This window comes from Jaculus jaculus, chromosome 4, assembly GCF_020740685.1.
Source record: "Jaculus jaculus isolate mJacJac1 chromosome 4, mJacJac1.mat.Y.cur, whole genome shotgun sequence".
NCBI lineage: Eukaryota > Metazoa > Chordata > Mammalia > Rodentia > Dipodidae > Jaculus > Jaculus jaculus.
Window position 1 is genome coordinate 113,277,223 of NC_059105.1, and position 25,534 is coordinate 113,302,756.

The 25,534-nt window shown below is 41.6% G+C and overlaps 1 protein-coding gene across 1 annotated transcript in view; it reads left to right on the top strand.

Moving 5' to 3' along the window:
- Creg2 (cellular repressor of E1A stimulated genes 2) overlaps positions 1–25,280 on the top strand; it is a 47,065-nt gene extending 21,785 nt beyond the window's left edge. Inside the window, exons 3-4 of the mRNA XM_045148267.1 lie at positions 21,626–21,739; positions 22,982–25,280. Of these exons, the coding sequence (XP_045004202.1) occupies positions 21,626–21,739; positions 22,982–23,129 (262 nt within the window). The 3' untranslated portion in view covers positions 23,130–25,280. The remainder of the gene's footprint in view (positions 1–21,625; positions 21,740–22,981) is intronic.
- The last annotated feature ends 254 nt before the right edge of the window (positions 25,281–25,534 follow it).

Consider the following 25,534-nt stretch of genomic DNA (forward strand, 5'->3'; position numbering starts at 1 on the left):
TGGAATTTCCTGATTTAGAAAAAGTAAAAAGGAAGTCTCAGGCTGGAGGCAGCACCCACCCACTCAGCTGCAATATGCTTAAGAGATCACCACCATTAAGATGGGCCAGTTGTTCTGTATTTGGTCAGCAAAAGAATGCGGACTCTTGAAAGTGGAGGGCTTGAATGCTCAAGGAGTGTCTTGTTCTACAAAGTTGGATTTAATCCCCCCTGGATTAACAAATTTAGTAGCCTACCTGGTACTATGGAGTATAACAAATACAGGAAAAGGACATTGCATTTTGAAAAGCAGTTTATAGCTGGGCATGGTGGCACATGCCTTTAATCCCAGCTCTTTGGAGGCAGAGGTAGGAGGATCACCGTGAGTTCAAGGCCACTCTGAGACTACAAAGTGAATTCCAGGTCAGCCTGGGCTAGAGTGAGACCCTACCTCAAAAAAAAAAAAAAAAAAAAGAAAAGAAAGAAAGAAAAGAAAAGCAGTTTATTTTCTGGAGATGGCCCCTAGGTGATGTTGAGCAGGATCATAGTCCCTGAATAGAGGCCATGAGGGCCATAGCATGGATTAACCATAGGTTGCAATGGAGACCCTATTATTTAATTGAGATTCCAGGACTATGGGATATCTGCCAAGGTGTGCTGCCAGCTCAAGACAAATTGTTCCCCAGGCTGTGAGCAGCCCAGCTGTCAGTGGACAAATTAAATACCAGAGACTTCATCACTGGTTATAGATGTCAGACTTGGAGGTATAGGATTTGATGTTTGGCCTACTTGTTTTAGATCTTGAATTTTGGTTGAGTCTTTTCTTGCAATGCCATCTTTTGCAGTATGAACATTTACTCTTTGCCCTTATATATTTTTGGTTTTACAGACAAAAACATATAATATATAAATATATAATATATATGTAATATATAAAATATATACAGTGATTTTGAACAGTATTAGGACTGGTAAAAACTATGGGTACATTTACATTTGGATTGAATGTATTACATTTTAAATCATGGATGGTTATAAGTCTATGAGCACCAGGAATGGATTGTGATGGTTTGAATTAGGTATCCTCCATCAACTCATGTGGTTTGTATGCTAGTTTCTCAGCTTATAATAATTTGAGAGGTGGGGTTTTGCTAGCGGTGGCATGTTGCTAGGGTCGACTTTAAGGGTTATTAGCCCCTACCTTGCCAGTGTTAGTTTGGCTCACTCTCCTACTGCTGTCTCCACCTGCCATGGCAAATGGGATTTCCAGCCTCTGCTTATTCTGTATTTTCTCCTGTCATCATGTAGCTTCCCCTCAAGGCTTTAAGCCAAAATGAATACTTTTCACCCATCAGCTGTTTTGGGTTAAGTGCTTTATCCCAACAAGAAAAGGTAACTACAACAAGTAGGTTCCTCCCCCAATCCACTCCCTGTAACAACCAAAGATATTCCACAGATTTTTCAACAGCTTTTTACAGAAAAGAAATCTCTCCTACTTGAGATTCATTGGACATTGAGTGATTTTACCAGTCACAGTGATGGGTGAGTTAAGACCATTATAATATTTAAGGTTATTAGTTTTAATTAACCCCTGCCATGGTGAGGTGTTTTTATGAGGTTTGGTGCTTTCTTGTGTTTTGTACTATTTTGAATCTGGTCTATGTTGGTTATTGTGATCTTCTTCTTCTTGGCTCTTGAGTTGTTTGGCTGTTCTGTGTGGAGTATTCCCTCAAGTATTCTCTGTAGGTTTCACTTTGTGTTCATATAATCATAGAGTTGACTTTTTTCATGGAAAGTTTCTCTTTCACCATCTATTATGAGGGATACTTTTGCTGGGTAGAGTAGCTTGAATTGCAAGCCATAGATTTTAGATTTTGAAGTGTTCCATTCTAGGGCCTTCTGGCTTTCAGGGTTTCTATTGAGAAATCTGGTATAATTCTGATGGAATTGCCATTGTATGTTGTGAGTTGTTTTTCTCTTGCTGCTTTAATTCTCTCCCTTTGTTTTCTTTGTTGAGAGTTTTAATTAAGATGTGTCTTGGAGAGTTTCTTCTTTGGTCCTGTCTGGTGTTATGTGAGCTTCTGGTATCTGGATGGGCCTCTCTTTTGCAAGATTTGGAAATTTTTCTTCAATAATTTCATTGAATATGCACTCTAAGCCTCTGGCCTGGACTTCCACTCTTCCTCGTATGCCCATGATCTGGATATTTAGTCATTTTAGGCTGCGCCACAGTTCTCTCATATTCATTTCACTTGATTTTTTGAGCTTAGCAAAGTTTTTGGCCTCCTGATCCATTTTTCTGTCCTGTCTTCCAGGTCAGAGGTTCTGTCTTCCACATGAGTAACTCTATTGGTGAGTGGTACTAGAAAGGTTTTTATAATTTCTATTTGATTTTTGCTTTCTGTTGTGTTATTTTGCATCATGTCCATCTCTTTTTTGAGGTACGATTTCAATTCGAGTTCTGATTTTCTTGATGCTTCCTGAAATTCACTCTTGCATTTGATCAAGTCTTCATTAAGCTTAATCAGCTTGTTCTTGAGATCTTCCACTTCTTGACTCACCTTCAATTTTTCATATCTCTTTGGAGGGTTCAAACATTTCCTTCAATCAAGTTAAGGGTACTTTCAAAAGCTCAATACTCTAGGATATGATTCTGTTCAATTTCATTGATTACTGTTTTTTTGATAGTTTGCTTCCAGTTCAATGATTTTTTTTTTTTTTGAATAGGGTCTCATTGGTTGGTGTATCTTTAGTTTGTGAATGAATTTCTGATTTCACTGGCAGCTTCCATTGTAGGACTAGGCATCCTTGGTGCTGATTTCTCAGTTTTCTTCCTTTTGTTGGCCTTTTTGTATTATTGTCTACCCATTTTAGGGGTATTTTATTGAGGAGGAAGCAAGTTTTTGTCCTTTGGCCCTTGTACCCTCTGACTCAGGTGAACAGGAATGTTGGTACCCAGTGGCCAGTCAGGATACCAGAGCAAAAAGCCTGATTCCACAGCTCATTCAGTGACCAGACCTACCCAAGTAAGGCACAGTGGGACCTACCAGGACCAGGGGACTGGGAGGAGCCAGGGAATAGGGATATCGCCTACTCACTCCGCACCATGCCCAGCTGCACACAGTCCAGCCCAGGGACTGGACTAGAGAACTGGAAGGAGCTAGGAAACAGGGCTCTGACCTACTCACTCCACACCCCACACCACAGCACCTGCCTGCGCACTTTCCATGCAGGGGACCCAAACCAGGGAGCTGGGAGGAGATAGGAAACAGGGGTCTGACCTACTCAGTCCATACTGCCATACCTGTCCACACACAGACCAGTGCAGGGAACTCAGTTCCTTGGAAATTTTTATTTAATTTTGGTAACATTTTTTTCTGAACACAAACACATAGAAATAAAGCATATCTTTAACATACTAATCCTAAATATGCAATATTTTGGAAGGCTGCATTCATATTTACTAGAACCATTGTGTCCCTTCTGAAGCATTTGCAAATAGTAGCTAAACAAATATGACTGTTCAGATAACATTGAGGAAGAAAGGGCAGAAAGAACGTAAGAGCCAGAGGACGGGGAGGACTGCCATGGAATTCTGTCTTCCACACATGAAGTGGCAGTTACATTCATGACCGCACAACAGTTATCATTATCTACATAAGACCTGTACAAGAGGAAACAAAAAGACACCAAAGTAGAAAAGGGACTATTTGGAAAGAAGAAGGGGTTCAGTGGAGAGAACATGGTAGAGGGTAGACAAGAGAAGCTAATAGGAAGGAATTATGTTAAAGTTAAAATTTTCTACGGTGAGTGTTAAGGAACTTATTGTAGCAACAGGAGGATAACTTATCTCAAAGGTGGCTTCATATTTGGAGGACAGGCTTCTCATTTAACTGGAAACCATTTCAGCAGGAACCCACTGTCTTACAACATGCTCTGTAGCTCCCAGGTCATCAATGCTGCCTTATTGCACACGAGCTCTCACAGATGGTTCTCTCTATTTAAGGTCATTCTGGAACCTCAGTCTAATGAAGCACGATAGCCTGGAAACCATCACCCAGAGAATAAACCCTTTTCCTCAGTCAGTGCTTTGACTCCCCTGGATTAAATGATCATGTCATATTTGGATCTGTTATAGGAAAACCAAAATATTTCAAAGTTACTGGCTTTTGGCAAGCATGGCACCTAGCAGTGATAGCTCACAGAATTGTGTGCCAGGGCATCACCAGATAGTGACCACAGCCAGGAATCAGGAGGACAGATGTTACCTCACAGTGCAGCTTCTGTCACTTTGGACCAGGGGTTTTGGGCAGGCCAGCAGTTCTCCCATGACCACCTGTGAATATATAGCTTTTCTGATCCTACCCTTGAGACCTCTGTACTCTGGGGTTATAAGCCACCCAGTGTAGCAGAGAATGGATGGGTTGGTACAAGGTCAGGTGAGAGGGAAGAAATGCCCCAGAGAAGGCCTTCTCTCCTGATGGAGAAGTGGAATCAACACAGCCAAACCCTACAGCCCTATAGGCTACTCAAGCCAGCAATGCACAATGAAAGTAAGTTCCTCCAACCTTGGGAAGCAGGGAGCTTCCTGAAAACCCCAGGGTCCTGACAAGTGATTTGATACAGCCCATGAGGGATCCTCTTGCGTTATTTCTCCTCTCTTCAGTCACCACTGGTAGCCTTATCACCACATCTGGAGTGTGCTGTCCTGCCACTGCCCCCAGGGATATTAGAAGCAACAGGCCCTGCTGCAGGTAAGACTAGGGAAGAAAGCATAGCTAGCATACTCTAATGAATACAAGGCACCCAGTTAAATTTGAATTTTAGCTTCAACACTTTGCTAATATGAGCATGTCCCAAATATTGGATGAGAAATCCCATATTGAGAACCAGAAGTATGTTATAATAAATATGTTGTATATGTATGTTATATGCAATAGTGTCACAGAGAGCAGGATGGAAATTATATTCCTGGTTACCCCCAGTCTTAACCTGTCTGTCCCTCTCCCAGCAGCCTGAGGAGTTCCCTTTTCCAGAGACTTCCATCCAGGTGAAACCCCAGAAAAGTCTTCATGGCATTTATGCTAGGATTAAATCTAGGAAGAGCTGATTGATGATACAAAGCTGGAGATTTTATTGAAGGTATCTTAATACAAGCCTAAGCATGAGGCTTAGGAGGAAGAAAGATGCTAAGAAAGGGAATGGAAGTACACCCAAGACCATGAGTGTAGGTCTCTAAAGAGAGCCATCTGGGGAAAGAAAAGACATGCTTGAATCTGGGTACAGATACCTCAATAGTCCCACTTCCATGTTTTGTATTAAGCACATATACTATTTTAGTGGCTCTTCAGTTACATCCCTAAAAGGGTGCTAAGAAACCATCCCCTCCCTTTTAACATTGCTCAAAAAGTATAACATAAGAAAGTTAAAAGTTAAAGTTTATAGCTAGAAATGTCCTAGGCCTAGAAATGAGAGGGGAGTGCTAAAGATTTAAGATATTAGCTTTATAGACCTTTTGGCTTCAGTTAGCGGTAGTTGAAGTTTGGAGTCATGTGAAGTCTGAAGTCTCCTCTTTTTAAGAGCCCATGAGATCTCAGGGACAGAGCCTGTGTTCCTCTGCCTGCATCATAACAAGTTTCCTATCTTTCTATCTTGCCTCAATAGGATACCCAGAAGAATGCAGGATGAAAAAATATGCTTATCAAAATTTCAGGTTTAGGGCTAGAGAGACAGCTTAGCGGTGAAGTGCTTGCCTGTGAAGCCTAAGGACCCCGGTTCGAGGCTCGGTTCCCCAGGTCCCATGTTAGCCAGATGCACAAGGGGGCGCACGGAGTTCGTTTGCAGTGGCTGGAGGCCCTGGCGTGCCCATTCTCTCCCTCTCTCTCTCTCTCTCTCTTTGTCGCTCTCAAATAAATAAATTTTTTTTTAAAAATTATTAAAAAAAAATTTCAGGTTTAACTCTACATCCTGTGTTTTCACTTAGTGAATCTGAAAGTTGCTGGCACAGTGGAGGAGCGGTGCACATCACAGGCCCTCTCTGCTGAACAGAAGAGCAGTTCCCTCCTTCCTCCTCCTCTGCTCTGTGGTTGGGCTCATCCTCTCTTGGTGACTGTCTTTTCTTCTGAGGCTTATCAACCTCCTGAAATAAACAAACCAACCCCTCTGTGTTCACTACACATAAAAGCACCCACACTTCACTGGAACCAGGGAAGGCATCCTTTACAGCATTTCCCACATTCAGTTCCTCCGCTCTCCTGCGCAGCTTCTTGCCAGCTTCAGTAGCTAGGTACATGACTATGTGGCTTAAACAAAGAACATTTGCTGCTTACAGTTCTGGGGGCCAGGACCTGGCATCAGGGCCGGCGTGGCTGGGTTCCTTTGAGGGTTCTTCTGGGTGTAGAACACTGACTTCTCCATGTGTCGTCACGTGGTAGGAAGGTGAGCAAGTCCTTGGGAGTTTCTTTTATAGGAACACAAACCCCATTCACTGGGGCCTTACCTTCATGACCTAATGACCTCACCTTGAGCTTGAATTGCCAAATTTGCTCTTGCAGCACTCCCTACTCCCCTCTCTATGGTCAGGGAAGGGGGTATGCTGGCTGAGTTAGGCTGTGCAGGTCCTCGGGACTTTAGAATGCAATAGTTAAATGGACTCCAGATGTATGGGCCACTTTGTGCACCTGGCTTTTATGTGTGTATTTGGGAATCAAACTGGGGTTATTAGGCTCTGTAGGCCTTAACCATTGAGCAGTCTCTCCAGCCCTACAAAGTAGACATCTTTGAGAGACCCTTAGCCTGCCTACCACAGGTGGAAGAAAGTGATGCCAAGGTTAGCTGAGTTTCCTATTATATAAATGGAAAGTCCTCCATTTACCTATTAAAATATATATATATTTCCAGCCTGGAGTGGTGGCACATGCCTTTAATCCCAGTACTCAGGAGGCAGAGGTAGGAGGCTTGCTATGAGTTCAAGGCCACCCTGAGACTACATAGTGAATTTCAGGTTAGCCTGAGGTAGAGCAAGAACCTACCTTGAAAATCCAAAAATAAATAAATAAATAAATAAATAAGTAAAATATATTTTTTCTTTTTAGTTTGTATAACCACCAGCAGTGGGGAAGCAAAAAAAAAAAAAATGCTGTTATTTGAATGCAATATATTCTTATTATTAACCTATAATGACTTACTTAAGAGTTATTTTGTTAAAGAAACTAACTTGAATAGTGAAAAAATAAAACTGATGGTGTTCTCATCTAGACAAGTTCCCATGACTTCTAATGCATAAAATTTGATTCCTGTTTAGTGTTTTCATGTATTGTCTCCTATGTATCTCAGCTTTTTTATATAATGGGCAATGTAGAGTCCATCTTTATTTTGATTACATCCTGTTATGTTTTTTATCTTAACCCACAAGAAAAATTCATAACTCAGCAACTATATTTTTGCCATGTTAAAAGCACCATAGATTTTAACACTTTCAAATAGCACAGCATGTTCTCATGTGAAGTAATTTGCTTGAATATGTGGGCATGTCCACTGTTACCCTCTCTTGTTAGGACATAGCAGGGTGTTGCATTTTTCTCAACAAGGAAGAACTTCCAGGCAGGTGAAAACAAGTTATGTACAAGCAAAGCATATGCCCAGCTTGACATATGTAGCTTTCTCAAGATTTCAATAGAACCTAATGAATAAGAGTGAGTGTTGGTGAGTCATGTGTCCAGACAGCTGTTTGATGCTGTTCCCTTTGTGAAATAACAAGCCATCAGAGGCTGCTTGGCCAGCTGTGTCAGGTCTCCAAGACCACCCTTAGGCTTGATGACTTGCTTGAAGGACTCCCAGGACTCAGAAGCTCACAGTTTATTACACTAAAGAGAAACAGCAAGATCACCAAAGGTAAAAGGTACACAGGGAGAAGCCCTAGGTATGCCAGACAGCACCTTCCAGGTGTCCCCTACCATGGAACTGCATGGGGACATGCTTAATTCTCTCAGCAATGATGCATGACATTGTGCAAACTATTACCAAACAAGTAAGCTTACCTAGACTTCAGTAACCAAGGTTTTACTGTAATCCAGTACTCCAGTGGCTGCATGATTGATCTTAGCTGCTTAGTCTTTAAACTTCCCACGAGCCAAATGATGCAGTTTGGCTCCAGGCCTCCGATGCACAAAATGCTCACATCAGTTAAGATATTCCAAGGACTCGAAGTTGTCATCCAGGATCGGAACAAGGGCCAGTCCTCTTGAATACAGACCCTTTTTGGGAAGGCATGGGGTTTGAACAGCCCAAGCCTGTTAAGTTACCCATTTACTGCACACCAGCATTGCTGTACTGGTCTATTGCTACTTCAGGTGGATATAGTGAGAACAAGCCATCTTTACAGTAGAAGATATATCCATACCAAAAAATCATGTCTGACTTCAAAATGGAAAAATAATGAAATTATGAAACTAAATAAGTGAAAAGGTAACTGGTAAGGAGATCTGAACCAATCTATACATCCCACTTAGAGCCTGTCATGGTTTGCTTAAAATGGAGCCTAGGTTTTACCATGGTGTTGGTAGACATCATCATATCCCTCACCATGTTTTTTTTTTATTTAATTGCTACTGATAAAATACAGGTCTCCTGTTTGATCATCTTTAGGATTATAAAAAGTATATGAGTTTTAGGAGCCATATGAAATATATTTTCCCCACATGCCCCTGAGCTTTTTGGAAAAGGAGCTATAACAAACACAGCCAATCTCCATTTACACCTGAGTATGCCCCCCAAGTTGCATATAGATTAACACCTGCTGACATACGTTATCCACAATCTTCTTAACTTAATCCTACCACTACCACAGCAACCTGTGTCTGTCACAGACATGGATATTTACATGGTGAGGCAAGGACCCCAAAAACTAGATTGTGGGGATGGTTGTACAAGTCTAAACTATTTGCCTTAAAAATAGATTCTGTCGGGCTGGAGAGATGGCTTAGCGGTTATGCGCTTGCCTGTGAAGCCTAACGACGCCCAGTTCGAGGCTCGATTCCCCAGGACCCACGTTAGCCAGATGCACAAAGGGGCGCACGCATCTGGAGTTCGTTTGCAGAGGCTAGATGCCCTGGCGCGCCCATTCTCTCTCTCTCTCTGCCTCTTCTTCTCTCTGTCTGTTGCTGTCAAATAAATAAATAAAAATAAACAAAAATTATTTTTAAAAAAATAGATTCTATCATTGAGATTCCATCTCACTCCTGTCAGATTGGCTATCATCATGAAAACTAATGATCATAAATGCTGGTGGGGATGTGGAAAAAGAGGAACACTTCTACACTCTTGGTGGGAATGCAATCTGGTCCAGACATTGTGGAAATCAGTGTGGAGGTTCCTAAGACAGCTAAAAATAGATCTATCATACAATACAGCTATAGCACTCCTACGCATATATCCTAAGGACTCATCGTATTTCCTTAGAAGTACATGCTCAACCATGTTTATTGCTGCTCAATTCATAATAGCTGGGAAATGGAACCAGCCTACATGTCCCTCAACTGATGAGTGGATAATGAAGATATGGCACATTTATACAATGGAGTTCTACTCAGTGGGAAAGAAAAATGAAGTTATGAAATTTGCCGGAAAATGGGTGGATCTGGAAAGGATTATACTAAGTGAGGTAACCCAGGACCAGAAAGCCAAGCACCGCATGTTCTCCCTCATATGTGGATCCTAGCTACAGATGATTGGGCTACTGTGTGAGAAGGAAAAAACTCAGTAGCACAGGCCAGTAAGTTAAAAAGGAGATATAAAGGGAAGAGAAAGGAAGGGAGGAGGGTACATAATAGGTTGGTATTGTATATATATATAAGTAGAAGAATAGATCAATGGGGGTGAAAAGGCCCAAAGTGAGGTCAGGGGAAGAGATTGAGTAAAGAAAAGGTGGAGGGAGGGCTAATCAAAATCTAAGAGGATGCAAATAAACCAACTGAAATCCTCCAGTTTCAGACAATGGAACACTCAGGAGCCATTGATTATTGTTAGAAAATTTTCAGTGCCAGGGATGGGATACCTCCAATGAGTTATAGGCCAGGGAGGTCCCTGATGCCCCCAAACATTATAGGCCATTGCTGAGGCCATTGGTTTCCTACCAGGAATAGATGGTAAGACCCTATTGCTGAAGACTCCACATACTTAGGCTGCAAGGCCACTGAGAAATCCTGCTGGAACTGAGCTGATAACCTCCTCCATGTAGACCAGCTACAGAAAGCTGAAAGAAGCCATTCTACATGTAGTTCAATGGGAGAAAGAGATACCACCAGTGAAGATACTCAGCAGTGGACACTGCAAGCCTTATAATTGGTCAGCCTGGCTAAATGAGCCAACAGGTGCAATACTGGCACATCTGATATGGTGGAAACCAACTGCCCTCCAATTGGACTGGAGGCACGCTCCATGGGAGGGAATACATCCCTGATATTGAAAACTTAAAAGAGGGGTAGTCATGAGCCCTAGGGATGTAGCATCTGCTGATGTCTGGATAAATGTATATACTATGCTTATAAAACTGCCAAGTAAGCACTTCTCTTAACATTTATACCCTTGTATTAGTTCTGCTCTCACTTTGGGTAGAGAATCTTCTCTTTTCAGATGGCAGTGACCTTGGGACGACTCAGAAGGTATCATAGTGCTGGAAAGAAGTAACTGGAGTACTGAGTACTATCTCAATCACGCCCTCCAAGGCTCAGGGTCTAATGCGGAAGAGGTGGTGGAAAGAATGTAAGAGCCAAAGGAAGGGTAGGACTCCTTACAACATGCTCCCTCCAGTGGGGAGAGGGAGGGTATTACCACGGGATTTTTTTTTATAATCATGGAAAATATTAATAAAAATTGAGGAAAAATAGATTGTATGTCTTATTCATGTTATGGTTTGGATATGAAGGGTTTCACCCCCTGGAGCACCTTGTTGAAGGCTTGGTTCCCAGCTGGTGGTGCTATTTTGGAAGAAGGTGAAAATTTTAAGAGCTGGTCTTAGTTGGAAAGTAGGTAATTAGAGACATGACCTGGAAAGATAATGTATTGAAATCAGGTTTGTATGGCTGGCAGGAATCACTCAACCAAGAGCATCTTGTGGGAAAAAAAGGTTTATTTTGGCTTACAGACTTCATGATGGCAGGGGAAAATGATGGCATGAGCAGACAGTGGACATCACCTCCTCGCCAACATTAGGTGAACAACAGCAACAGGAGAGTGTGCCAAACACTGGCAAGGGGGAACAGGTTATAATACCCATAAACCTGCCCCCAATAATACACTGCCTCCAAGAGGCATGAATTCCAAAATCTTCTTCAGCTGGGAACCTAGCATGCAAAATACCTAAGTATATGGGGACACCTGAATCACCACAATATGTCTTGTCCCTAGTCTTCTCCTCTTGTTAACCCTCTGCCACTTGACTCCCTTGAAGTAAGTGACTTTTTTCCTCCACAAGCCCCACATCATGGCATCCAGCCTCACCCAAGCTTACATCCACTTACCTACCATAGGTTAAATGAACCCTTTGAAACTATGGGCCAAAATAAATTGTCCCTCCTATAAGTGTTTTTTTCAGATTGTCATAGTCATGAAAGACTGACTAATACAGATAACTATTACCAGAGAAGTCCTCAAATAAGTGCTAAAAAAAAAAAAAACTGGTTATGAGCTCTGTAGTTAACGTGCTTACCTGAAAGCCTAACAACTTAGGTTTGATTGCCCAGTACCTATAGAAAGCCAGGTGCACAAAGTGGTGTATGTATCTGGAATGCATTTGCAGCAGCTAGAGGCCCTGGCATGCTCACCCTCTCTCTGTGTTGGTCTATCTCTCTCTACTTGCAAATAAATAAAAATATTTTAAAAATAATTAAATAGGGCTGGAGAGATGGATTAGTGGTTAAGGTGCTTGCCTACAATGCCAAAGGACCCAAGTTCAAGTCCCCAGACCCATGTAAGCCAGGTGTACAAGGTGGCGCATGTGTCTGGAGTTTGTTTGCAGCAGCTGATGGCCCTGGCAAGCCCATTCTCTCTCTCACTCAAATAAAGTAAAATTATAATTAAAAAATATATTTAAATAAAAACTGGTTGTATGTATGGAAAAAATTTAAAAATAATACATCCCTATATCATGCCAAACACAAATTCATCCTAAGTAGAATTATTTAAAGGTACAAATCAAAGTGCCATTACATTGGCAGGCAAGTCACATCATACAGTTTACTTCTAGACCAGCAGAAGTCTCACTTTCTACAGTAAACTAAGACTGAGCCTCATTCAATATCTAATGAGCACTGGATTGTCACTCCAGCACCTTTACCATGTTTCATTGGCCAGATAGGACCCAGCTCCTGCCTGTACTCAAAGAGCAAAGATTCAACACTTGTACAGAGGCTCACATGAGAGGTACCAGCTTTGAGTTCTGATATCACACTCACTGAGAGTAAATACCACAATAGAAATCAGGAGGCATAAAATGCAACCAACTGAAACCATTGCTAGCAGAATATGAAGTGCTCACTAGAGGAAAATCTATAATAGTACATGACTCCACTTAATAACTGAAAACAAATACAGCAAGTAAGAAAGAGAAAACAGATGAAAGGGAATAATAAAGTTAAATGCAAAAATTAATGGTAGAGCCATGTATGGTGGTGTATCCCTTTAATCCCAACACTCAGGAGGCTGAGGTAGGAGGATCACTGTGAGTTTGTGGTCAGCCTGAGACTACATAGTAAATTCCAGGTCAGCCTGGGCTAGAGTGAGACCCTACCTTGAAAAACAAACAAAACAATTTAACAATGAAATATTAGTGGGCCCAATATTATACAGGTCTTGTGCAGGTAATGACAGTCACTGAGAGGTCATGAATGCAACAACAACCTCATGTTCTGAACACAGCATTTCAAAGCACTCCTCCCCATATTCTAGCATTTGCATTTTATTTTCTGCCTCACCCCCTTCCACAAACCCTGTTGGTCTTCCTTTGATTCTGCCCCTCCTTTCTATACCCACATTCCTCCTTTTTGAAATGAGAATGTTTACTCTGTAGCATTGTATGTGGTAAAATATAATTTTCTTTTTTTTAATTCACAGCTAAGTTCACCTTGAATCTCAGAAAAGATTTTTGCACTTGAACTTTTGAACAATGCTGGAACTATTCAGGCTTTGGAGGATGTTAGAAGTAGACTAAATGCATTTTGTATTATAAGATGACCATGAGCTCTCTGGGCCCAGGCAAAATGAGATAGCTTGGATATGAAATACCCCCACAGGCTCATGTATGAGGCTTGGTCCCCAGGTGGTGGCACAGTTGTGCCAGGTGATGAAAATGCTAGAGGTAAGGTATAATTGAAGAAAGTAGATTTCGTGGGACATGACTTACAAAAGATACACCTCACCACTACCCCCTTTCTATCCCTTTCTGCTTCCTGTCTACCATGAAGTGAGCTACCTTCTCCACTCTGTGCTTCCTACCAGGATGTTCATCCTCCCTTCTGGTCCTCAAGAGGGGAGCCAACTGACAGTGGACTGGTACCTCTGAAACCATGGGCCAAATTAACCCTTCCTTCCATAAATTGTTTTGGTGAGGTACTTTGTCAGTGTTGAAAACCTGACTAACACTACATATATTTTAATTTTTTTTTAATTTTTAATTTATTTATTTGAGAGCGACAGACACAGAGAGAAAGACAGATAGAGGGAGAGAGAGAGAATGGGCGCGCCAGGGCTTCCAGCCACTGCAAACGAACTCCAGACGCGTGCGCCCCCTTGTGCATCTGGCTAACGTGGGACCTGGGGAACCAAGCCTCGAACCGGGGTCCTTAGGCTTCACAGGCAAGCGCTTAACCGCTAAGCCATCTCTCCAGCCCATATATTTTAATTTCAGATAAACAACAAATGTTTTTATTTCCTATGAGTATAGCTCAGGCAATGTTTTATCTTAAAACTATAACTAGGAGATTCTATTATAGAAAGATAGATTAAAATTATTTTTATTTTTTTATTAGAGAGAGAATGGGGAGAATGGGTACACCAGGACCTCTAGCCAGTACAAACAAACTCTAGACACATGTGCCACCTTGTACATCTGGCTTACATAGATACTGGGGAATCAAACCTGGATTCTTAGGCTTCACAGGCAAATGCCTTAACTGCTAAGCCATCTCTCCAGCCCTAGATAGACTTAAACTTAAATATAAGTATGTAGATATCTTGGCAAAGATGGTACCTAGAACATGGGAGGATGACTGATTATAGATTAATAAGAGAAAGGTAAAGAACCCAACCTAACAGAAAAACAAGCTGAAAAGTAAAATGCAACAGTCAGTGTTGACACATGTTTAACTTCATGGACAGTCAACAAAATGCAGTAAAATACTACTGGAACCTCAATTGGAAAAAAAAAAATGTGGTTGATATCAAATGTCAGAAAGAATGTGCAGCCATAGGATCACTCTTCTCAGAAGGTAAATTACAAAGCCGCTTTATAAAGCTAGAGAAACAATGCCAGCTGCAGCTTTTGAATATGCGCCCAGGGAGTCATGCACAAGATGATTACTATAGAATCATTTATAACCAAGTTTAACTGAAAATAGGGCAACTAACATAGAAAGAAGAAGCAATGCGCACATGTATGTTTGCCATTGACTACTATATTGTTGAAAAGAATAGTTGAATTAGAAATAGAACTATATGTCATCAACATACAGTTTCCACTCAAAAGGAATTGAGTGGAAAGCATTGAGTTGCAGAACAATTATGATTTGATATGTACATGTTTAGTACACGGAAGGCAAAATGTCACTCATTGATGCCTGTACAAGTACCAGAACATTTCAAACACGTTTGACTGTAATAGCACGGAATTAAAGGTACCAAACAAGAGAGGAAGAAAATGGCATTGTGGTGATATATGCAGAGCATTCATTACGTATACCTTCCTTAAAAAAATCTTGAGCAAAGGTAATAACACTTTGAGAATGGACAAAGTTGTATGATGGGTGTTATATTTTAATAAATCAAATGCAAAATCAAAATGGCTGCAGAATGGGAGAGGGAAGGGAGAAACAGAAATCACCTCCTGAGCCTTAGCAGTTTGCTGACAGGATTGCCACACAGACATGATGTTGAATCTGCCGGAGGGAACAATCTTCTGGAATCTAACAATACCTTTAAAGGTTTGAGAAATACTGGAGTGACCAGTTTTATTTTCTGACCTGAACATTCCAAAGGACTTATAGAATTTGGCACCACCCTATTGATGTCAGCAACCAGCCGTAGACGGTAGAAGCTTACGCCCGCTGTCCTACACGGAGTGCTGGTTTGGTCTTGCTGAGTCTTGGTTCTGCAACATAACTCTGTTCTGCACCTGAATGAAACTGCCTTTGCTCCTGTTTTCTTTTTTAACTTTTTTCATTGACAACTTCCATAATTTTAGACAATAAACCATGATAATCCCCCCCAATTTCCCCGTTACAAATCCACTCTCCATCATATCCCCACCCCCTCTCAATTAGTTCCTCTTTTATTTTGATGTCATCATCTTTTACTCCTATTATGAGGGTCTTGTGTACATAGTGCCAGCCACTGTGAGGTCATGGATACCCAGGCCATGTTGTCTTTGGAAGATTGCATTGTAAGCAGTCCTACCCTTCCTTTGGCTCTTACATTCTTTCTGCCACCTCTTCTACAATGGGCCCTGAGTCTTGGAAGGTGTGATAGAGTGTTTTAGTGCTGAGCACTCCTCTGTCAGTTCTTCTCAGCACTATAGTACCTTTTGAGTTATCCCAGAGGTCACTGCCACCTGAAAAGACAAGCTTCTATAACCAAAAGTGGAGTAGCATTAATATATGAGTATGAATGTTAGAGAAGTACTTTCAGGGAAGTTTAGTGAGTATAATATATGCATATAGCCAGGCACCAGCAGGCATTACACCCCTAGGGCTCATGACCTCCCCTGTCATAGGTTTTCAGTACCAGGCATGTATTCCCTCCCATGGAGTAGACCTCCAGTTCAATTAGTGAGCGGTGGGTTTCTCCCATAACAGACATGCCACTATTGCACCTGTTGGCTCATTTGGCCTGGCTGGCCCAACTTAAGGTTTGCAGTGTCCATTGTTATTTATTTCCACTGATGATTTCCCTCTCCCATAGGGCTGTATGTAGCATAACTTTTTCCAGCTTTCTGTCAGCTGATCTATATGGAGAAGGTTTTCAGCTCAGCTCCAGCTTGATTTCTCAATGTCCTTGCAGCCCAAGCAAGGGTCTTTGCCCTTCTTTAACCTCGCTTAAGAGTTCTTATTTTCCAATGTGTAGAGGAGTGAAGGGCTCTTTTCTACCTACAACAAGGGCTATGACCCACACCCATGCAACTATAGATAGACACTCTAAGAACAGGAAGCATGGGCTGGAGGGATGGCTTAGCAGTTAAGGTATTTGCCTGCAAAGCCCAAGGACCCAGGTTAGATTCACCAGTACCCATGTAAAGCCAAATTCACAAAGGGGTGCATGCATCTAGAGTTCAGCTTCAGCAATTAGCTGCCCTAGTATGCCCATTCTCTCTCTCTCTCTCTCTCTCTCTCTCTCTCTTTATTTTCTTGCAAATAAAAGACATTAAAGGCATTGGAGTCTTCAGATTGAAACTGCCAAAGCCCAGGGTGGACTGTCCACTTTTAGGTTTAGATTAATGAAGCCATTTAGACATGCTAAACAGTTCTGAGTTCACAGAAGCAGACAGTGGGGAATCCAGCAGAGCCTGTCTTCAGGTTCACCTTGGCTTCTCTGTGAAACTGTCCTTCCTCCAGGTGCAGAACCCTTCTTGAACTGGGGATCTTATGGTCTACTCATAAGGATGGTCAAATTCTTTACAGACAACTCTTTTATTAAAAATGGGGGGTATGGGGCTGAGGAAATGTCTCAGTGGTTAAAGGTGATTGCTTGCAGAGCCTGCTAGCCCAGGTACCCACATAAAAGCCAAATGCAAAAAGTGATGTATAAGTCGGGTATCTATTGGCAGCGGCAAGAGACCCTAGTGCCCCCATACACATTCACACACATGAGACTAAATAGAAAAATAAATATGTTTTAAAAAAACAGGGAAAATTAGAGCGCTACTTTTAGCTTTTATGACTAATTTAGGGGACAAGGTATGGTGAGCATGCTATTCCAGAAACATACCCACCTAGTTTTTCCACAATGTTGGAATTGATTAAATAACAATAAATTCATAAGCTTTATTAACTTCATTGGCTATAATTTGTCAAGTAGTCCTAATTTCCCTTGATATATGGCCATTGGCAAATATAGGTTCTTTTATTTAAGTCTTAATTACTAATATTAACTCTCAGATCTCATACATCATAAAGTTTGTGTGTGTGTGTGTGTGTGTGTGCGTGTGTGTGTGTGCGTGTGTGTGTGTGCAGTTTAGTTAACAGCTTAATAAATTTTAAGAGGCCACAGAATTAAAGGAGTTCACGAGTCATCACAGGTGTTGAGATAAGATATGAAGGAAGCTAGGTATAGGGTTGCTACAAGCAGGCACAGCCAAGCTGCAGACCTCAGAGTTGCCAGGCTGCGGGGCTATAGAACCAGGAAGTGGAGTTGTCTGTAGAGACAGGAATAGGCCACTGGTTTACAGCAAGATGGAGTTGAGCTGAAGTCCTAGGCATAGTAGAGAATTTTCTGCTTACTGGTCCTTGAGACACACATAAATAAAGAAACTACACTGTAATCTCATTTAAATTCCTTAGCAAGCCTCTGAAGATATCTACAGAAATCACCAAAATTCTACCTGTGACTGTTGTAAAGACCATGAAGTACCACTGACCTCTGAGAAGCCCACACCCACACTCCCCGGTGAGCCTTACTTTTTCCCTGAGTACCTCTCTTTCTAGCAACCCCTCTTCTTAAATCTGATTTAAAAAATTGTCTTTTTAGGGATGGAGAGATGGCTCAGTGGTTAAGATGCTTGCTAAGCCTAACAATCTAGGTTCAATTCCCCAGTACTCGCAAAGCCAGATGCACAAAGTGGCAGATATGTCTGGAGTTTGTTTGCAGTGGCTAGGGGTCCTAGCATGCCCATCCTTCCGTGTGTGTGTGTGTGTGTGTGTGTGTGTGTGTGTGTGTGTGTGTGTGTCTTTCTGCTTGCAAATAAGTAAAATAATTTTTAAATGTCTTTCAGTAATCTCTAACTCTGCTTCATATTATCTCATCCTGAAACTTTTCTGGGGCGAAGCTATGGCTCTGGCTTGACCTGAATGGAGGTCTCTGAGAAGAAATCTCAGGCTGCTGGTGACAATGTGGAGCCATGTCTCTGCCTCTACTGACAAGCTGACTAGAGTCACTGGACAAGGCACAGCCTGAAAGCCACTGTTTTACACAATATGGAGAAACTTATATCATGGCATAACCTGATCTCCACACAAGGGGTTTACATAACCTTGGGGAAGAGGCATTCTAGTCTCTGGGGAGAATGAAGAGTAAGAGACAGTAGGGCAAGAGAAAATTTGTTTCTGGGGCCTTCACTTTGGAATACGTTCCTCTCCTCTCCCCTCTCCTCCCTTTCTCTCCTCCCTTTCTCTCCTCTCCTCTCCCCTCCCCCCCTCACCTCTTCTCCTCTCTCTCCCCAGATATACACTTTATAGCTTAGGCTGGTCTGGAACTTGAATGTCTCCTGCTTCAGCCTCCCAAGTGCTAGGATTACAAGGACTCAGTGCATCATGGGGTATAATTTTTAAGCCCCAATAGATACAAGGGTGTTTATAAGTTTACTTTTTACATTTTACCATTTTAATAATTTTTACATGCCTAAAATATGTTATATTTTAAACAAACAAACAAACAAAGCTAATCTGTTATTTGTTCTGGACTTAGTCAATGCTTTTTTCCATGGCCCTTCAGAAATGTCCAGAGTTTGAATGTAGAGCTCCTAGAAACAGCATTTTCTACCAGTCGTCCTCTCACTCACAATGCCCCAAATAACAGCCAAACACACATAAAAATATTTGGCAGTGATTAAAATAAAAATAGTTGTGTTTCTGTGGTGGACTGGCTTGTGTTACCCTAAAATTCATGCATTAAAATCCCCAAAATACTCTAGAATGTGGTTGAAACAGGTTAACTGTCTCCAAATAAAAGGGTAACTGAGTTAAAATATGTCCATTTTAGGTTCAGCATAATCCCATGCGCCGGGTGCCCTTATAACAAGGGGCACCGACTCTTAGAGGGAGCACCGCGTGAAGACAGGAGCGAGGGCGTCTGCGAGGCAGCGCAGCGCAGAGAAGGCAGCCCTCCCCACACCTTGCTGCCACACATCCAGCTGCTGAACGCAAACTTGCCTGCCCTTCAGGCCACCCCGTCTATAGCACTTGGTTACAAAACTAATATAATTGTTTTGCCTGAAGATACACAAAACACAAACATGTAAACATCATACATCTCAAAAAAGCATGATGAAAAAGAAAAAATCATTGTTTTCATAAACGTCGTTTCTGACATTGCTTCTCTTTAAAATACACAACTTTATAAAAATGGAATAATGAAGCTCATAAAGTTATATTTCTTAATTTTTAAAAGACATTTGGATTTCATTAAAGTAATGTTTATCCATAAACCTCTGAAGTTCTTGAAATCAAAGTTTTAAATGCTGTTTAACTCATACTCACTTGCTGGAAAGAAAGGTGTCGCCGTGCTGACAGGAGGAATCACAGATGGGCAAGTGCTCTCCTGCAAATCAAAGCAACAGAGCGTGGAGCCCCCAGATACAGGACCTGTGCTGCAGGCCTGAGGCTGGCGGGCAGGGCTGCTCAGTGCTGTCCCTGGGAGAAGCTTGGCAGTGTTGTGTTAATGAACACAGACATCGAAAAGGAAGAGGGACTCTGTCCACACACAGCACACCCCAACCCCTCCTTCTGAAACAAATAGTTGCGTTGTTGGGTTATAGCCTTCCAGAACTTGTTCTAAGCACCTGTTGGTACATGTGTAGTGTCAGGGTTTCTTTCTTTTGTTTATTGCTTTTTGAGCCAAGGTATCACTATGTAGCCCAGGATAGCCTCAAATAATGATCCTCCTTCCTCAGCCTCCTGAGTACAGATCTACACAGCCACATCTGGCTTCTTTCTTCCTTCCTTCATTTTTTCCTTCTAACGCTTACTGCACATTTTGTTCTACAGCTGTTTTTATCTTTATCTTTTGATTAACAACCATAGCTCCATGTCAGTCTTTTGAAAGACTGTATTTTGTGGTACTATTAAGGCCGTTTCTTTATGTTACTTCAATGCTAAGCATTTTGATTATTCCAACTTTTGCCATCATAAGTAAGGCTGGAATAAACCACTCCCATCAGTTCTTCTTCCCTCACATTCTCATATTTTTTGGCTTCCAAGACAAACTTTTGAGGAAAGATAGTATATTAAATGATCCACAATAAGGTAAAAAGAGATACCAATGAGTAATGATCCCTACAGATTCCCAGATTTTGATCTGTGGACTCAACCAACTCCTCAGCTCAAGAATCATTGAAAATAAATTGGTGTGTACTGAACATGTACAAACTTTTGTTCTGTCATCATTCCTAGGACAAAGCAGTGTAACTCCTATTTACATTGTATTGTATGTTACAGAGGACCTAGAGATGCTAGTAAGTGTTTGGAAGGGTTGTGTTCAGTCTTTACAAATACTATACCACTTACATAAGGGACTTGAGCATTGATTGATCTTACTATTGGTGGAGGGGAAGAGCTGCTGTCCCCTGCAGACACTGAGGAGCTACTGTATATAAGAATGTGAATGGCCAGCATTATTATGTTGCCTCATCCAGGAAGCTCCTCCCAAACACGTACATACAGTGCTTGCCCAGTGCATAAGGCACATGGCATGGCCAGAAAGAACATTCTATTAGATGAAACCACTATCAGAATGGCATTTGGAGAATAATGTTCTTTTGTTAATACTTCTTCCATAAATCCATGGCTATCGATGTAGTTTGTTACTATAACAGCAGCTGAGAGGATCAACTACTAAAGAGGGAAAACTTATTTTGGCTGATAGTCTCAAAGGTCCCAGTCCATAGACAACTGGTTCCACTGCTTCTGGGGCTGTGGTAAGGGAAAATGTCAAGGTTGAGAGAGCACATGACAAGAAAACTGCTCTCCTCATGACAAGGAAGCAAGAAGAAAAATAAGGAAGAAGACTATAGTCACACAGTCTCCTTCAGTGGCATCCCTACCAATGCTCAGAAGACCTCCCTCCAGACCCCACCTTAAGCATCACCACTGTCTCTCAACAGTGCCAAGCTGGGAACTAAGCTCTTAGCACATAGACTTTCATGTACCTCCAGGTCCAAACAGCAGTAATGAAATGTCACTCCATTTAATGACAAATCCACATTTGTCCTAGAACTTGTATATAGGGTATTTCAGATGTTATCTAACTCCTGAATGACATCCAGCTTATGACAATACATGTCTCACACTGCCTAAGCCAAAGCGTTTTAAAATAGTAACAGAAAAATATGAAAATCTAAAAGGACATAATCAGCAATGTGACTAATTTTAGTTTTTAATAAAATCCACAGTATTTTTGGTTGATGTTCTATCATTGTTTAACATCTAAAAATGTTTTCTTGTGTACAGAAAAAATATTGTTGATCCAGAAGATCCCCGATGTGCGAGGCTAACACTCACTGGTCGAATGGTCACAGTGCCTCCAGAAGAAGTAGAATTTGCCAAGCAAGCCATGTTTTCAAGGTGCGAAGATGTTTAAAGCCAGTTTGCCATGATTTATAGACATCTGCCTATAAATCCAGCACTTGGAAGGCAAAGGCAGGAATATTCTGAGTTCAATATCAGCCTAAGCTACATAGCAAGACCCTATCTTCAGCAAAAAACAATCTGGGCATGGTGGGTCAGACCTGTAATCCCAGCATAAAGGAAGTCCAGGTCAGCCAGGGCTAGAGTACCTCAAAAAAGAAAGTTTACCCCAAACCAGACAATAATAATAAATGGATGTCTGGGCTGTACATTTGATGCCTCTGATGCAAGAATAGTGATGGGCCTCAGATGGCCTTTACTGGTGGCATAACCAATCCCTGACCAGCTGTCAAGGGTGCCAGCAGTGGATAGCACTGCCTTTGGAGAGCATCCCACATTGAAGTGTTCTAGGCACAATTCCTCCATATTCTAATCTCTGCCATTCTCTTGCCTTCCAGTGAGAATAAATGAGCCTGCCCAGCTGAGTCCATGCCACAAACATGATCAAACATCTCTCTAAGGATTTATCACAATTGTTTCATTACAGATGTTCTGCCCAGTTGGGAGTTGGTCTTTGAATTGTGTTGATAACATTTATAGATATAAAAGAGATTTTTGTTTTTATAAAGTTAGAAAAATAGATGAACCACCATCCCTATCTCCAGAGATATTACAGTGGGTAGAGGGATACACATCAGAGAAAGACAAATCTGTCGATGGCAGAAGGTGAAATGTGGTATTCTCCGTCCATACTGGCTGGCTATCAGCCTACTGCAGGAATAGCAGTATTCCCATGAGTAGCTGCAGCATTTCACAAGCTTGCCATTTTGTTATTATTTCATACAAAAATGCATAAAGCCTTTCTTGGGTTTCCTACTAACAACCACTAGCACCAGCTGAGCATTTGCTGGATGCAAGTGTTTATGAGTGCTTCCTGTTTGCTTCTGAGGCCACCCATGATGAGCAACATCACCCTCTCCCATGTGACTATTAAGGAGATAGGCATGAGAGCACAAGCATCATCAGAGCTCATCAGAAGTGGAACTGAGATGCAAGCCATGGGACTTGGCTCCAGTATTGAGCCATTAGCTACTGTGTGTAGGGACAACAGCTTCCTGCTTTTCTCAGGCTGGGCTGATCAGCTCTCAGTCCAAATCAGATCTGCAGGCTGAGGTTCCATGCTGGTAGAGGTGCACATTGATAACAGCAGGGTGACTATAGTCCCCTTTGCTCCTGCAGGCACCCAGGGATGCGGAAGTGGCCTCGCCAGTATGAATGGTTCTTCATGAAGATGAGGATAGAACACGTCTGGCTTCAGAAATGGTATGGCGGCTTATCTGACATTTCGAGGGAGGAATATTTCAAAGCATCTCCTGGAAAGGCCTGATGGAGTACCAAGAAAATCTTCATTGTTTACATAAAAATGAAAACTTCTAAGTGATGGAGCCAGACAGTTCCTGGCTGCTGTCTCTTTGTTGAAGGGTTCCTAGCTGCCCAGTCATTCTGCTTCAGAAGGAGAGCGGGTAAACAGGGAACCTTGTACTAGATCTGAGATTCAAGTGGTGTCTTGCAGAGCCTCCATCCACACAAGTACTTCACATAGCTAGTTTTTGTTTATGTCGTATCCAATCTGGATGCACATATTTGGAAGTCATGGTTGTCAAACAAGATCATGGGTTGCTGTTCCATTCTTTAAGAAAACAAAATTGTGCCTGTACCTACAGTGTGGTTGCTTTGTATTGTGCAAATAGTTTGTTGCTTGCTGTGCCAAAAGCAATGCCTTGGATCTAAGCGCATCACAACCATAAAAGAGCTGAACATGCAACACACGGCCATGATTATGTGTGCAGGGTGAGGGCGGAGGACCTTTTGTCTGACTCAGTATTGAGTCACATTTGCTAGAATACATTGGTCACTTGTGGAGTGTATTTCCCCACTGTAACATGACAGGCTAGTAAGAACATGCAGAGTTGTGTGCACAGGCCTGTTCTGTGTAAACAGCCACAGCAGGCTATTAAAGAGACGGGGTTACAATCCAAAACAAATACCTGCTTCCACAGTGTGTGGGAAGGGAATGGAAAAGTGAAGGCAAAATGTAAGAGTAGGAAAGCAGTCAGCAACCGAGGGTCTACTCTGTGCCGTTTCCAAGCCAGAAGTCACCTCACTTAAGACCTATAACCAGTAAGATATGTCATCATTGGCCCTTTCCGACAAGAAAACTGAGGCTCAGAGAGGGCCAGACAGTATCTCAAGATCAGACTCATAAACCCACTGCACACAATGGATGAGGTATTAACATCCAAACTCCAGTTGAAGAGTTACTGAAATGCTGGTAACCATTGAGGACTAACATTCCAGGACACCCTTTGTCACTTTGGGGGGCTCTGAAGTTGGATTCTAAACTGCACATTTCAAATTGTTTAAAAATTATTTACAAGAGTTCTTGATGTTTGAAAGACACTAGGCTGAAACTGTGTACATACTTAAGGTATAAATGGACCAAAGTGTATATAACTGAGGCCTCTTATCATTGAAGTCTGCTAAGGATCTAATAGTATCCAAATTATCTATCTTTTCATAACAACTATAAACTCTATAAACTTTGGTGAATTAGGTATGTGTATTACACAAAACACATCACTATCTGTAGAAAAATATACATTCTTAAATAAGTAAAAATATTAATGGTTATATTTTTGTTTGAAAAAATAAGATATGAAGAGAGTTTACATTGTCAAAATTTATTTAAGTGCCTATTACTAAAAACCTAGTAAAATGCACATTATTATTTTATTTTTCATAAGCCATTTCACAAACAGTTGCTAACAATGGCAATTTCTAACACATAAGGATAGGGTAGGCCAGGTGTGGTAGCACTCACCTTTAATCCCAGCACTCAGGAGGCAGAGGTACGAGAATCACCATGAGTTCAAGGCCACCCTGAGACTACATAGTGAATTCCAGGTCAGCCTGAGCTAAAATGAAACCCTACCTTGAAAAATGAAAGAGAGAGAAAGAATATGGTAGAATTTTGGATGGTTATTTGTATGAAAGAGGGGGAAACTAGAAGAACAAACCACATGTTAAAGGGTGCTCTATAAGCCAGCCTTGAATCTTAACTCTTTTAGTATCACTGCCTCCCAGTCCTCTCTTACCATCAACTTAATCTGTGTCTGCTTGTGTAATCATTTCCTATTTAGCACCTTAAGGGGCCCTTATGCTTCAAAGGGCTTTGAAGACTGGGTTTCACTTATAAACACTCCTGAGTACTCCCAGCTAGTTATCAAAATTATAGGAAATGAAATCTGAAAAGGCTGGACTTTGTTGAAAAGTCATCATTGAGCCTTATGGGCCCTATTCAGACACATCTGTTTCAGCAAATCTCCAGAAATCTATATTGATTAAGAATTTAGAATTGCCAAGCATGTGTCACATGTCTTTAATCCCAGCACTTGGGAGGCCAAGGTAGGAGGACTACTGTAAGTTCAAGGCTATTCTGAGACTACATAGTGAATTCCAGGTCAGTCTAGGCTGGAGTGAGACCCTACCTTGAAAATCAAAAGAAAAAAAAAAGAGAGAGAGAGAGAGAGAGAAAAGAAATTTAGAATGGCTATAAAGAGATGGAAGAGGGGAGGGGAAGGGCAAAAAGATATGTGTGATACAGTGGGGAGGGGAATTGGGGAGGCAGAAGAGATGAGATTAAGAGGGGGCCTGGAAATCAATGGAAACAAATTGTATTTGAAGATGTCCAACTTGATGACACATAAATCTCTGTATTTCAACTAAAAATAA